Below are 16895 nucleotides of genomic sequence, written 5' to 3'. Positions count from 1 at the left end.
CTTATTTATAGGTATATGGAAGAAAATTAGTTTACAGATGAAACAAAAATACAGTTAGAATAAGAACAGAGATTTAAAATAGTATTATTCTCTTTAAGTTATCACACCAAGACAGCTATAAAGATTTGCTCTATTCTGATTTTTATGCCAGCCATTAGACTATACGATAGATGTTAATTTATCACGTAAGTGGAATGTTTTTAAACAGCTATAAAATATATGTAAAAAGAACTCAGAAGGCTCTCCAAATTTAAAATTTTAACTTTATGTATAAAATATAATGTACAGAAAAACTTCCCTAATATTGGTCCAGAATAAATATTTAAGGAACTCAGTCAATAAAAATTAGCTTTTCACTCAAACCAATATAGAGATGACAGGAGTGTTAGACAAACCATCTTGGTAAAGATATGCTAAAAAGTGCTTGACTTTGACATACTGCATGCTCTCCAGAAGTGCTTGTTAATAGTACTAAAGAAATAAATAAGCAGATAAAACTAAAAAAAAAAAAAAGCTTTTCAAGAAAATAAATCAAATGTATAATTAGAATTCAAAGGTACAATTAGAACTATTTTTTAGCAAGTTAAATTTTTACCTATCAGACAACCAAACAATTTTATACATCCAAACCACATTTTATAAATTCTATACTACAACTTCTCCTTTGTCATTTTAAGCTTCAGTGTAAGGGCTTTGATCATCCATGTAATTACTTTCAAGAAGCATGCTTACAGTGTTTTCTGGACTACAGGTCCATGCAGAATTTCTGTTTGTTCTCTTGGGAATAGAACATCAGTTGCTTTCAGCTAAATGCACATATGAATATTTTAGTACAATTTAAAGCTTCTATCCCAACCCCAAAGGAATCAAGCATCAATTTGTGAACACAGCTCTCTTGGACTTAAAAGCCAAGTTAGATAATGCAGTATGAAATGAGTTGTCAATCGTTAGCTTTTTAGCAAGTCAGAAAAGCAGTACATAAATTCTGTCCCAGCTGTATACAAACTACAAAATTTGTCTGTAGCAGACTTTTCAACAATTTTTCAAAAGTGCACAAAATTTCTTGTCTTCATAAATATTCCCAAATTGCTTCTTTAGTTTCTCATCTGGTCAAACTATCAACCTCCATTAATAGCAAAAATGGGTGAAATGTTACATAGTTATATAGTAGACTACCACACATCAAAGAAATATAAGAGAAACAATGTTATCTACATCATTAATATGGATGAATCACAATTATAAAATAGACTAAAGTAAGGGCAGACAACACATATAGTAGGTTTCTACTGATAGTTTTAAAAATATATACAAAATAATATTTTAGTATATGTACTGCCAAATACATTCATTCACTTAGTTAATAATAAATGAATAATTAATAATATATTAACTAAGTTAATAAATGATATATAATGCACACTGTGTGTATTCTATTTGCTAGCATCAAAATTGCTTTATACATCAGTGTTTCCTAATGTTTTTATAACACGGCACATAGAAAATGGTATGCGTACGGTACATGGGGCCAAATGAACAACACTACTCATAACAAGTACTGTTGTACAAAGGCTGAAAGACAACATCTCGGAACATTTGTAAATCATTCACAGTACTCAAGTTTAAAAGTTCAGCTATGTACTATTTGGGAATCTGTAGATACATAGTAAAAATGAAAAATATAGCAAAAGTAAAGCTGAAACCTACTGAATAATCATCAAAGTAGTAACAGTTACTTTTAAGGGGAGGAAGGGATATGTATTCAAGGAAGAACACACAGAGGCTTTCAAGTGTATTCTGACAGTGTTTCTTGAATTTGGTGGTACAGTCAAAGGTGTTTATTATTTTCATAAAGAATGTATATGTATATTTTTAAAATCAAATAGAAAGCAATGTGAATTTAGTAAACATAAGCTACTTTTCCAAGCTGAGCCTAGTAAGAGAGATGACAGGAGTGGTAGATATAGTGGGAAAGGCTGTTGGAGTAATGAAGGATTTTCTTTCTAAGGTTATAGAAAAGGAACTGTTACAGGGCAGCCCAATGTGACCTGGGTTGCCTGTCTGTGGGTCCTCACCTGCGCGCTGGGACATGAGGGTGGAGTCCATGAAACCTGTACCTGTTACAGAACCACTAGACAGGGAGGAGCTCTAGATCCAGAGAAGGGGGGTGAGGGATAACAAATGAATACTGTCCCATAAGAGGAAGGAAATTACATAATCCAGAGGTTAGGTAGAAATATTAAATAAAAAAGAATCACCGATTTTTCTGGTGAATGCAGTTGGGTTTTTGTTTTGTATTGCTTTGTAAAGAGGGCAATAAGATGACCTGTGAAATGGAAGGAAAGGTCAGTGCCTGAGAGACAATCTGTTAAATGATACTAAAGAAGGGGTTTTAAAAAGTGATATAATTTAAAATAACATGCTAGATGTACCAACAGAGAAATATTAAATTCAATTCCAGGAAATATATTTGTGGAAAACTGTTTCAAGATTTATGCAATTCACCAATTTCTTCTAGGTAAGTGGCTTCAAATATTTCAAAGGCTTCATCATCCTGTGAAGGAGCCATTAGGGATTAACTCAGAAAGTTGAGAAAGGGAACAGGCTGAGGGAGTGGTATATCACTCCACTTCAACTCCACTTTTTCTTTATACATTGGACTTCCTGATAAGATTTCATTTGAGTGAAGGTTCTATACCTAATTCATTAAATTTGAAATTTTATCCTAGAATAAAAAGACCAGTGGGTCTAAAACCAAAATGATTCCTTATAGAAATGCACTGAAATACTAGGCAAATGGCTAATATTCAGAGACACTATAAAAAAAAACAAAAACACATCCTATGAAATCACCATTTGTAATAAAGTTCTTGAGAATGGCAATTAATAGTGGACTCAAGGGATAAACATAGCTCTCTCATCTTGGTAACAAGCCAAATTACACTTCCCAGGTGCAATTAGTTTGTTTTTATGTTAGCAATACTCTAAATCTGGACAGTGATCTTGCTTCAAAAGAGAACTAACTTTAGAATTAGCAGTCCACATCTAGCAAATGGACAGGCCCATATTTCTTTTTTAGGCATTTTTCTTCTTTAAAATCTCTTTCAACTTATCTCTCCATCTTTATCCTCCCACATGAATTTTCTCAAGATCATTCAAACTGCCACAAAGTGCACATTCTACCCTCTCCCCCAATATACAAGGCAAACAAGTTGGCTGCTCAGGCAGAGAGGTAGTGAGTAAGGGGCAGGAACACTGAGAAAGTCTCAGTTCTGAAACCCACGCATGAGAGTTTACCTAAGACAAAAGCTAAGTAAGACTAATATAAAGTAAAAAGAGATATAACAACCAGCGTAATATTTGAACCTACTGGGAAAGGTAAATGGGATACTTACCTAAGAAGAAAAAATACTATATATAATGACTACTGCTAGATTAACTAATAAAACTAGACTATTCCATTAAAATACTGAAAGTCAGAACTAGAATATAAACTGATAAAACCCTACTATGAAATATAACTGTACTTTGGTGATATAAGAGATTACTTCTTAGAATAGTATTGAAAACTGTATTGACATGGTTTGACATGGTATGAGGTTACTGTCAAAACAATTTAGAGTAATATTTTATATGTATTTCAAATTCAGGCTGAATTATTTTCGATTTTCAATTCTTTGTAAGTTTGAAATTATTTAAATAAAAATTTAAAAATAAGAGGGAACAGAAACCTTTGCTTCAACAGGTTAATGGTTTCCCATCAGCAGGTCTGAATTTTTGTGAGTAACATAAACCAATCTACAAATATACCAGGAACTGTCGTGTCATGTGTATATCCAGTAATCTTTCAGTAGTCTACATGTAAACTCTGAGATTGATCAAATAAAATGTATTTAAAAGTACAACTGAATTCACCACAATTTTGGAATATTACATATTTTCTCAGATAACTTAACAAAAGTGAAATTCTGTGATGAGGATAACAAAACTGCCTTATGTGTACCCTTTCTGGAGAAGTAGGGAATTCTTACTATTTATCTCCAGAGAGAATTGTGGTGATGCTTTCCACAGTAATACAAGGGGGAAAAAAAAAAAAAAGCCAACAAAGTAAAACAAGATCTTCAAATACCAAAAAGTTGAAAGGAATGTGAATTAAAAAAATCAAGCTCTGAAAGTTTCAAGAGGCTTTAATAGTAGAGAACACAGCCAAATTTAATGGGAAGTACTGTACTTAGTTTTAAATACAAAGGAACACTGCATTATCACCAGGTAAAAGAGACATTGTTTAAGAGGAAGTGCACTGGACTATGGTGTTAGCACATGGGTGATTTGGTGATGGGAAGCCCATGGGGATTACAAGAGATGGAAAAAGGCACAAAATGATGTAAAAATAAACTATTATAAAAATAAAAAAAGACATGGTTTAGTATCAGGCAATTCAAATGGAGAGGGAGAGACAGATTTTTGATGTTCAATATGCCAACAGTAGATATGGCTGCCAAAAACTAATGAAACATTAAGTAGTGTTAATTAAAATACTATTTAGGAAGGTAGTAATACACATGTGAGGTAATACATTCAATCTGGGTCTTGGAATTCCTGCTGATGACCCTGAGGGATTAAATTCCATCAGACTAACCCTGCTACAAAGAAAAACTACAAAACCTAGTTAAAAGACAGGCAGCAACTGTCTAAATACAATGCACAATGCACATCAACCAAGACAGGCAGTATTTGACAAACCAGAAATTTGCAGGGGAAGAGGCACAAGGAGATAAGCCCATCAAACACCTCCACCTTTTTCCTGGCGAATTTGCAGATTTCCTAAAAGGGGAGTAATTTGCAGATTTCCTAAAAGGGGAGTAAAAGCCAATCAAAAAGCAATCAGTAATACCTGCAGTTTTACTGGTTGAGGAACAAAAGACAGTATTTGTGGCTACCTCATCAACTGAAGATTAGTGAAAAATCCCCAGAGAAAACCACAACTCTTCTTATAAGTCTGGCTGAGCCCATATTAGACAAATGTGAGGTGGGTTCTAAACCACTTGGCTGGCAAGACAAGGAAAAAGTTTGGAGTTGGTGTTTATATGTTAATAGGAATATCAAAAAATTTAATCTCTACATATACTAGTCAATGTCTATAATATAACTCCCAAAAGTACTATAAACCAGTGACTTTCAATATATGGTCTACAAACCTTGAAAATCCCAAGACTGCTCAGGAGTCTGTGAGGTCAAAACTATTTTCACAGAAATACTAAAATATTGTTTATTTGCGCTCCTCCTCTAATTCTATCACAAGTATATTATGGTGTTTTTGACACGAAACTTTTAAGGAAGCTATCATTTGATGATAGAATGTTTGTATATATAATTCTGTTACCTAAAAATGTTAAGATAGCAGGTTTTAAGTATAAATACATATTAAAAGTTGTAACTTACAAATTCTTAACCTCATTATTATCTAATAAATTGGTATTTGAAATCCCAAAGATTTCCTTGTATGTTTTGTTGTGTTATATGACATTTAAAATTTTCTGAAACTTTTATAAATTTTTAAATTTACCTATAACGATTATTTTAGATTTTTGATAGTATTTATACAAAAATTAAGCAGACTCACATTTTCAGCCGACAGTTGCAACCAACGTAAAGATTTGCTAAAGATGAAACTGACAAAACTTCAGTCACTTATGGAAAAGAGTAATCTATTCTTAAAAACACAGTAAAGTTTTAAAAAGTGAAAACATAATAAAAGTTATTTTCTCTTCGCTTTATAAATGTTAACATTACTGGGAATGACTTCTGAAAATTCACAGCTTAGAAAAACTGAATTTTTAAACAGTAAGTTCAACATTAGTTTGTGTTTCATACTAACAAGGAAAAAAACTACAATCGCATCTTTGAATTATCATATCACAGGGCAGAAGCATAGGAGCTGAAAGACCAATAAAGATGACAGTGATCAATGCCTGCCAGGTAACAATTCAGTAAAGGAAATCATTATACCACTACATCCCAGTGATGCTACAGTATCATATGAGTAATAAGCTAATGTAACAGCTGCAAAAGTATATTTTTGCCTTAAAAATGGACAAACCTACATGACTGGGTTTTGTGGTTTAGCTGTATTTTTTTCAGTCAACCCCAAATATTCAATGAAAAAAAAATACCTTAAGGTGAATACTTGGCAACAAATAAAAGCCAGACTGAAATTCTCAAAGTACTAAATGATTTTGTTTTTTAATCTCACGGAGATTTCTCCTGGAGAAACTGCATTGAATTTGCACTAATTGAGAAAAACCAAGTGAGTAAAACTGCTGCTGTCTTAGCACTAACCAATCCAATAGCACTACATACTCACAGTTTAAAAAAAAATTAAAATTAAAGATTTGTTTCACTTAAGAACGTCCCGGGCAAAACAGTAAAAACTGACCTCTTTGAGTCCACATCTTTTTAGTATTCTTTGTGACAAATCATGAAGTCTGCAGGAAGTACTTCTGCAGCATACTAAAGCACAATGTTATGAGGAGTATCACTTGTACTTCAAAGAGCTTTTTGGGTGATGGCACACACTTTATTGAAAGATGTGAATTTATCAACGCTGAGAAAACAATAAAAATATTTTGTTGCCCACCACAAAATCTGAACTTTTAAGCAATAATTAGAATTCTAAAAAATCTGAACCCATGAATGTCATGAATACAGCTACAAAAATTCTTCTAAGGAAATGAGTGGTTATTTTAAAGAATGATTTTAATAGTGTAAGATCTGCAAAATTAAACCATTATTTTTTAAACTATTCAAGATGTTATGTTACAAAATAATGAAAGATGTACTCAAAGTGCATTGCAGACCAGTGACTTTTAATGTTAAAATTTGAATTTGAAAAGTACTTATAGGGTTTCAGATCATACACTGCAAATAACCTTTAGAAATTATGACTTGTCAAGTTTTGGGGTAGTGTTAGAAACAAATACCTCTAATTTCTGACAAGGCTATTAAAATACACTTTTCCAGGTATGTATCCATATGATGCTTAATTTTCTTCATATACTTTAATTAAAGCAAAAGAAAACATTATACCACAAGCAGAACTGAAGGAGTCCACTCTGGTGGCAGAGTGAATATTCAGGCTTGCCTCCTCTGTAATACAAGTAAACTGCAAACTACAGCACAACAAAGCCAAGACCCCAGAAGGAAACAAGGTGACTAAGTACAGATCAAGAGCAATGGGACAAGGGCAGTAGGAACAACTTACTTTCTTCTTCTTTTTTTTTAAGAGTTGTTTATTTATTTTTGCAGAGAAGAACAGGGATATAGGCCAGAGGTACTGGGGGCTGAGAAAATTCACCAAAGATAGAGTGGGGAGCAGAACAGGTAGATTTACTGAAATACACTGATGAGGGGAGCAGCAAGGTGAGACAGGGAAGGTCTGCTGCATCATGTAGGTTAGCTCCCTGGTAGGGGATGGAACTTAGGCCATTGACTAGGACAATATGGGCTAACAGCACTGAGATTTGACCCTTAGGCCACCAAAGAGGTAGAAGCAACTTCACTGAAACGTGTTTACAGCAACACCAGGGCAGTACAATCAATCCACAGAGGATGGGGTGACTGCCCTAAGGAGTCACCCTACAGTTGTTGACATGGGCACACAGCCACAAGAGGACTTTGGAGACCTGGTACTGTGTTGGGTAAGTTGGGTGCACAGAGTTGGTCTCAAGGATGGAAGGTGCACTACTAGAGAATTACAGAAGTAGGGCTGTGTGAATGTAGCACAGAAGGCTCCTTTCAAGTTAAACAAGAGCAGGAAGTTTGATTGCCCTGGGACAATATCCAGAGGTCTGGACCTGGATGTGCTTTGCTGATCCAGGGGCTGATGAGTGGAATGCCTTGTTAATAAGACTGGACCCATGGGTGGGAGTCAGAGTATATCAGTGAACTCAGCCTCTCCAAAGCTCAAAATCCAGCGTTCAGTTTGACCCATCCTCCGTCAATAAAAAGGCTAGGATCTGACTGCTCCTGAGCAGCATCCTGCATCCTACAGCCTGCTTCACATTTCCCATTTCTTCATCATTGGGGTGTTGTTGACGCAGCTGGGGCATGATGTGATGACTACCCGTTTTGAGTTTGAAGTTCCCAAAATAAAACTGCTAGAGCCTGCACCCACTGAAATTGGTTGGAGTTTACAAGGAAGAAACTAGAGCTATGAAAGCTTCACTAAAAGAGAGTACTGAAGTTCACAGAGAGTTCATCTCTAGTCCTTAACCAAGTACTTACTAATCAGCATTGTGTATAAGGAAACTACCCCAAGGTTGAAACAAGAACCACTAGAAAAAGACAGAAGGAACAATGCCCAAGGCTCACACAGATCCACCAGCTAGAGTAGAAAACATAACTCATGGGACATTATGCAGAGTACTTAGAACACTGCTGTTTCAGTGAAAGTGAAGTGAGCCCCAAAGACTGATGCTGTATTTCCACATAACTTAAAAAAAATTCAAGAGGATCAAACTGTTTCCAAGTAACTGTCACTGAATTCCAGAATAAAGTTCAAGATATACCAGAATACAAAAATATCTTGCATCTGAAAGACAGAATTCATAACCCAGTAAAAAATTACCAGGTATACAATGAACAGTAAAATATTACCCATAGTGAGAAGGAAAATCAGTCAATTGGCATCAATCCCAAAATGACAAATATGAGGAGATACTAAAAATTACTATAATTGCATTCAGTATGTTCAAGAAGGTAGAGAAAATACTGAGCATTTAAGTAGAAACATAAAGATGGAAATCAAAATTCTAGAGATTTGAGAACCATGATAGCTGGGAGTGGAAAAAAAAAACTTAATGGAATTAACAGATTAGGTACTGCAGGGAAAAAGATTAGTGAGCTTAAAGGTATGGCAGTAGAAAGTGTCCAAATAAAACAGAACCTAGATTAAAAACACAGGGAAAAACAAAAAACAGAACACTGATGATTTGTGGATAACTTAAGGAAGCTTAATATATGTGTGATTGGAGCAGAAAACTATTTGAAGAGTTACTGACCAGAAGACTTTCAAAGTTGATGAAAACTATAAGCCAATCTCAGAAGCTTAACAAATCCTAAGAACAGTAAACATAAAAATACAAGATACGGCCCTCCCTGGTGGCGCAGTGGGTTAAAGCACAGCACTGAGAAGCTAAAGCCACTTCCTCATGAGTTCAATTCCCACCTGCCCCCAAGTTGACCACATGGCGTGGCAGACCTCTCCTGACCCGCCTGCTGCTTCCCTCAGCAGCGTACTTCGTCGATCTGCCTGTTCTGTCCCCCACTCTGTCTCTGGGGAAGCCTCTCGCCGCCCCTGAGCCTCTGGCCTGTACCACAGTTCTGTATGCACAAATAAATAAAAATTAAAAAAAAATAAAAGATACATTATAATCCAAGTTTTAAAAGACTTTTTTTTTTTTTTTTTTTAAAGATTTATTTTATTCGGCCCTCCCTGGTGGCGCAGCGGATTAAAGCACAGCACTAAGAAGCTAAAGCCACTTCCCCATAAGTTCCTGCCCCGGGATCAATAAAATCTAAAAAAAAAAAAAAAAAAAGATTTCTTTGTACATACAGAACTAGGGTGCAGGCCAGAGGCTCAGGGGCAGTGAGAGGCTTCACCAGAGACAGAGTGGGGAGCAGAACAGGCAGATGTATGAAGTACACTGCTGAGGGGAGCAGTGGTCAGGCCAGAAGAGGTCTGCCACAACATGTGGTTACCTCCGGGGCAGGCAGGGATCGAACTCATGCGGAAGTGGCTTTAGCTTCTCAGTGCAGTGCTTTAACCCGCTGCGCCACTAGGGAGGGCCAAGAAAGACATTTTTAAAAGCAATTAAAGTATGTGAAATAAATGTTTCAGGCAAAAGGCAGAGATGATTCAGAATGTATAAAAAGCATCAACATTAAAAAAAGATGCACTGGGGAAAAAAAAATGCACTGAAAGGGAAATAGTGTCTTTATTAACAAATGAAGTAAACTTTAAGACAATAAATTCTGCCAAAGAGAAAAAGGGATAGATATTACATAATTAAAGGATTACTTTACTCGGGAAGACATACTAATCAAGAATGTATTACGTGCCCAATAAGAGAGTCTTGAAGTAAATAAAGGAAGAAATGACAGACAGAACTAATGTGAACAGCAGAAAAATGCACAACTGGAGAGTGTAATTCCTCCCAGTAAATGATAAAATAACAAAATGAAAAAATCCAATAAAGACACAACCAATCTGGACTAGCAGATACAAACTTTTTCTATAGTCACAAAACAAACATTTTCAACTATATGGGTGACAGTCTCTTTTGTAACTATTTTAAACTCTTCTGTTGTAGAACAAAAGCAGTCATAAACAAATAAATGAATGAATGAGCATGAATATATTCCAATGAAACTGTATATACAAAAACAAGCAGCAGTCCAGATTTGGCCTGTTGACTTAATAGTCATAGAATCCTATGCCAAACAAGGGCAGAATATACCTTCTTTTCAAGCACATCTGGTATGTTCACCTAGAAAGGGCAGTAGCTGGGCCAAAAAGTAAATTTTATGGTGAAACTATTAATAAACAGTCCCCTACATTAAATTAGAAATCTACAATAGAAAGCTATCTAGGAAAAACTCACCAATATATAGACTAAAGTGTGTTAATTTTCTATTAGAAAATATCTCTAAATGAATGATAAAAATACAATATACCAAAATTTGTGGGATGTAGCAAATGCAGTATTTAGAGGTAAATTTATACTTTTAATATTTACATATGAAAACAATAAAAATATAAAATTTATAGAGTTCCACTTTAAAAACATGATTTACCCAAAATGATTAGAAGGAAAGTAAGCAAAAAATAATAAAATAGAAAGGTAAACAATGAAAAAAGTTAACTGTAAGTTAACAATGATTCATTGTTGGTATAGTTTTTGGAAAACAGTTTGGCAGCTGCTCATAAAGTTAGACATGAAGTTTTATATATATATATATATATGTATGTATGTATATGTATATGTATGTATGTATATGTGTATATATCTCCAAGAAAAATGAAAATGTTTATCCATACTAAATCTTGACTTTGAATGGTCATATCAGCATTACTTATCAATAGTCAAAAAGTATAAACAACACAAATGTCCATATCAAATAATGAATAGAGAAAATGTGATGTATGCATATAATGGAATTTAGTGATAAAAAGTAATATGATCACAGGGATTAATGTTAAAAACATTTGCAGTCACAAATGGCCACATATTATATCAACCCATTTATATGAAATGTCTGGAATAGGCCAATCTAGATAGAAAGTAGATCAGTGGTTGCCATATGTTGGGGCAATATGAAATATAAGAGGTATGAGAATTCTTTTTAAGGGTGATAAAAATGTTCTAAAGTTGACAGTTGCAATGGTTGTATAACTCCATGGATATACTGAAAGTGAATGAATTGAACATTTACTTAGGTAAATTCTATGGCTATGAAATATAATACAGTAAAGACAATTTTTAAAAGTTGGATCACTGAAAGTATTTTTAAAATTTTATAAAGTCCTAGTTAAACTAGTGAAGATACAAATAACCAACTGTAGAAGTGAAAGAGGAGCTTCCAAACAAAATTCAAAAAAACTTGAGATTTACAGACAAAGGAAAAAAGGACAATATTATAAACAACCTTATCCTATAATATGGCACCTTAAAAGAATTTAACAAATTCCTTAAAACACACCACTTAGCAAAAATTACTCAAAATAAAGCAGAAAATTAAAGTCTTAAGTCTTTAAGAAATTGAATTGTCAAGTATGCCCACAAAGAAAACTTTAGATCCAAATGGTCTTATTGCTGAAACCAAACATTTAAGGAGAAAAAAATCTAGTCATATACAAACTCATTCAGAAAATAAACATAGAGGGAATATCTTCAACTCATTTTATAAAGTCAGCATAATGTCTAGTCAGCAAACTAGACAAAGATAAGAAGATATGATTACAACTCATTTCCCCTTCCCAATTCTAAGATTCTATGTTAATATAGAACAACTGTTCTTTACAGACTGATTTTATAATAAAAGGTGTTCTGGTAAACAAATGGTAATGTGAACTTAATCAAACTAATAATAAAATGCCTTTATCAATTTTATATTTGGTGCTGTGAAATGAACTTGGCAAAGCATATCACTGTTTTAAAATTTCTGAGAAATTGCTGGATTTAAGAACTGGGCATTTAAGAAACTGCCGTATTTTACAGAGACAAGAAATCTACAGACCTTGTGAGAGGGGCACATTCACAATAATAATTGCTGACTGCTTAGGTACAGTGATAGAAGATAAATCACTGACATTACCGTGCGGCAAATATATACAGTTCTTAATCCCCAAAGAATTCTACATGGCATATTTTATTGCAATACTTACTGGTGCTACTATTTTTCCTGTCTGTCCAACTTGCATGTCATTGGGAACAAAGCCAGCATCAACTGCAGCCCGAGAAGCACCAACTAAGGAAAAAAAAATATTTGTAGCTTTTTAAAACCATTAAGTTAGCTAGTAAGAATATTCACTAATAACTGTAAAAAAAGGCACACTTGATAAAGGTAAATCAAAGTTTGATATCTATATTATAAAGGCCTTATCTTCTAAAAATCTTAACAATGATCAAGAATTCTACATATTAAATACTAACAGTTTATGCACAAAGGTTTATTTTGGGAATGTATTCTATTTATTTACACCTAAGGATTTCATATCTGTTAAATTTAGCTTAATTCCCTTATGGTTGCTTTCTGGAAAGTAAAAAGATAATCAGAAATGCATAAGACATACCTTATAAATTGTCTGAGATACAGTTATATAACAATTCTTTATGAAATAACCTCACAACTTTTCAAGAAAGGAATTACAATATTACTTCTTGTGGTCACATAAAGAGTTATGTAACCCAGAAGAAAGTTTTGACCAATACTGCTATCTAAAAACAAATTTAACTGGCTTTCTAATCTCAGTCAGCAGGTCACTAACAAATCCTGTATCTGAAGTAAAGCTACCAGCAAAAAAATAAGTTTCAGGTCATCTCATCTAGAAAAGACAAGAGAGAACTATAGACAATACTCCTCACCACCTCCCAATACAATGTCACCACTGCTACCTATCTTGGAGGGTGGTATAAAGAGAAACTACTTATGTAGTGACTATTTATGTCAGTCACTGAAAGTACCAAATTCAAACGTTATTCCTTCATCACCCATTCACTAAATCCCTCTAATGTCCTGCATGTTTCCTAATCAGCATTAATCTCCCATTCTTGCCCAATTCCTCAAATCTTACACTATAATTTCTGGAAAACAAAGCACAATATCAGTGAACTACAATTCTTGATATATTCTATCTATTTGTCTGCCACATTCTCTAAGAACAATGATTCCCTTACAGCCCTCTCCGGAAGTCACTCTACACTACCATGTTCACTCTACACTACCATGTTCCTAGGTGGAATACTCACTGCCACACTCAGAAAGTTCTTCTTTCTTCCTTTATAGCCTTATTAGGAAATCTATTATTATTAGGACAGCCTTATTAGAATATTTATATCAAAACTGGACTCTTGATCTTTCCCTGGAAACTGAGCCTCTTTTCTCAGTTCTGTTAGTGGCAACTTCATCCTACCACTGTCAAATAAAAACTTTCTCATAATTCACATCCAAACTATCAGGAAATATATATTTCAAAGTAGACTGCTTCTGCCTATACCTACTGCTATTTCACTGGTCCAAACCACAAGCATCCCTCACCTGAATAACTAAGGTAAGTTTCTAATTGAAGCCAGTTGTGGCACTTACACCCCTACAATCTATTCTCAAAATTCCAACCAAAGCGATCCTTTTAATATGTCAGATCATGTGACTCCTCTGCCTCTGCTCAAACCTTCCAATGGTTCCCCATTTCATCCAAAGAAAAGCAACCTCCTTGCAAAGGCTTATGTACTCTAGTTTCCCTACTACTCCTAGTCATATCTCTTTCTACTCTTCCTGTTTTGCATTTTTCATTCCAGCCATAAGAACCTACCTATTCATCATAAAGAACAGGCATTAACTACTCCCTCATGCCCTTTGAACTTTACTGGTTACTCTGCTTAAAATGCTCTCTCTCAAATAAATCTTCACATGGTTTCCTTCCAACCTCCTTCAAACCTTTCTTCAGATGTCTCCTCTCAATAAGGCCTACTCTATCTTACTGAAAAAATGCAACCCTTCCTTTCCAACACTATGCCTTCCTCTTTTCTTAATTTATTATTTTTGTGATTTCTCTAATTTTCTATTCTATTGCCTTTAGTGTCTATGATGGGCAGAAAAATCACTCCTTCAAAGATATATTTGATTTTTAATCTCCAGAATATGTGAACATTACCTATAAAAAGGAGTAGGACTGATATAAAGTTAAGGATCTGGTGAGAAAATGCTCATCCTAGACAACCTGGGTGGACTATAAATGTCATATACTTAAATCTCTCCTTATAAAAGAGATGAAGAGTAAGAGACACGAGGAAAAGGTATATGAAGACAGAGATTGGACTGATGTAGTCACAAATCCAGGAATAGCAACTAAAAGAGGAAAGTAATAATTCTACACACTCCAAAGGGAGTGTGATTTGATTTCAACACACTTATGGCATGTAGAACTGTGGAGTAACTTTCTGTCACTATAAATCACTAATTAATTTAGGTATTCTGAGTAGCTACAGGAAACAAAAAGTCTAGTCTCACACAAATAGAAATTTAACTCACAAGAGAAAAAACTTTTTTTCTTTTATTTACTGTGATTTACCTAATTCCTAAAACTCATTAAGTATTTGTTCAATTAAAGAATGAGTGAAAATAGGACTTAATATCTGACCTTCACTCAAGACTGGTTCAGCATTGTTTCTGCACATATATAACATATATTTACATAAAGTAAAAGCAATACAAAAAGCCTAGAAAGTTATATAAAAAAATTAGGGAGAGAACAGAACTGAAGCTTTCTGTTAAGACAATAATATTTACATGCTAGTAATATAATTAAAAACAATTATTTTTTTCACTCTATGTGCAATACAATGAAACAAAGAAACAACTTAGTCAAAACAAACCCTAGAAATGACTATAGAACTGAAGCTATCAAAGGGGGTTTGGTGGGAAAAAAGAAAACAAGGAAGGGAGGATTATGGCAACTGAGAACTATACCACTGGTATGAAATATCAAGCTGGTATTTCAGCTTGGTAGAGGAAACAGATGCTTTGGTGATGGGTGAGTTATTGTAACATATATCTCAAGAGGATTGAACCTATAAGCTCAAATTATATACAATGTCACAAACCACTATTACCTCAATTAAAATAATAATTTTGAAACTACAATAAATTTTCTGATTTTTAAAAAGACATCAGACTTAGCAGACTTCAAGATTAAACAAAGCCAGCCACCAACTCAGCCACAGGCCAGCTCCAGGGAGACCTAAGACACTTCTAATATATCATACCCACCATGGGCACACCAAGCATAGAGGGAGCCTGGGACATCCGAAGGCTACAAAGATCAACAGACACCTTCCAGAAACACAGACCCAACGTGTTACTAGAACAGGATGAACACCACAAGAGACCCCTGACTGTTACCAGCTGAGACGACAGACACAATTACATACAGTGGAGGCTGGGAAAATAACACAACTCAGAATACCCTCCACAACTGAAGTGTCAGGAAGTCCCTCAGCCATTCCAGAAAGAACATGCAAAAAAAAGCCGGTCAATAACAACAGCACTGTGTCTCAGCGAATAGAAAGTATTAGAAAATATACAACAGGGAAAGAATGCATACAAGTATTCAAGCAAGTTCACAAGGGGAAAATTCACCACAAAAAGATCGGTCTGCAGAAACCATCAAATAGAAGAACAGCTTAGCTTACCAGATAAAGAATTCAGACACATCATGACAAACAAAAAGATGAGAAGGAAAAAAATGAAATGAGGCAAGCCATCAAGGAGTTGAAGAATTCAATCAAGGAAATGAATGAAAGATATGAAAGAAAGGAAAAAAGATAAGAGACAAGCAATCAACGAACTGAAGAAAGAAAACAAAACATTAAAAAAGGAAATAGAAGAAATGCAGGTGATGAAAAGGCCACTAGAAAAGATAAAGAAGGCTTGGAAAAGTAATGAAAACAGAGTAGATGAAATGGAAGTACGAATCAGCACAGCAACCTGTGTCACCCTCAAAGACACAGAAACAAAGAGAATTAAAAAAGAAAAGAAAGAGAAGTAAAAAGGAAAAGGAATGAAGAAACACTTCAAGAGCTATCTGACACATCAGGAAAAGAAATATCAGAGTTATAGGTATCCCAGAAGGCAAAGAGAAAGGCCAAGGAATAGAGAAAATATTCACAAAGTTAATAGAAGAGAAGTTCCCTAATATGAAGGAGATGAAAGTAGACATCCAAGAAGCAAGAAGAACACAAAACTACCATGATATGAGGACAGCAAGACATATTATTATAAAACTTCTAAGACTACAAGACAAGTAAAAGATAATGAGAATGACAAGAGGGAAGAAACAACCTATAAAATAGATCACACACTCCAGAGAAACACTACGGGCAAGAAGAGAGTGGAGGGACATTCTCAACAAACTCCATAGCATTAAATGCCAACCAAGAATACTCCACCCTACAAAGCTCTCCTTCCTCTACGAAGAAAGAATAAGGACATTCTCAGACAAATAGAAATTCCACAATTTCATCATGACTAAACCTCCACTCCAAAAAATACTACAAGAAATCCTCAAAGCAAATCCAACAACAGAATGAACAAGAACAGTTCAAAACAAGGAATAA

General features: G+C 34.5%; 1 protein-coding gene across 1 annotated transcript in view; it reads right to left on the bottom strand.

The window, feature by feature from the left end:
* The window catches only part of ETFA (electron-transfer-flavoprotein, alpha polypeptide), a 76025-nt gene that overhangs the window by 26790 nt on the left and 32340 nt on the right, over positions 1-16895 (bottom strand). Inside the window, exon 9 of the mRNA XM_004688007.2 lies at positions 12446-12528. Within this exon, the coding sequence (XP_004688064.1) occupies positions 12446-12528 (83 nt within the window). The remainder of the gene's footprint in view (positions 1-12445; positions 12529-16895) is intronic.

This window comes from Condylura cristata, unplaced genomic scaffold (assembly GCF_000260355.1).
Source record: "Condylura cristata isolate star-nosed mole 26May11 unplaced genomic scaffold, ConCri1.0 scaffold00023, whole genome shotgun sequence".
Taxonomy (NCBI): domain Eukaryota; kingdom Metazoa; phylum Chordata; class Mammalia; order Eulipotyphla; family Talpidae; genus Condylura; species Condylura cristata.
This window is presented reverse-complemented; position numbering and strand designations above follow the sequence as displayed.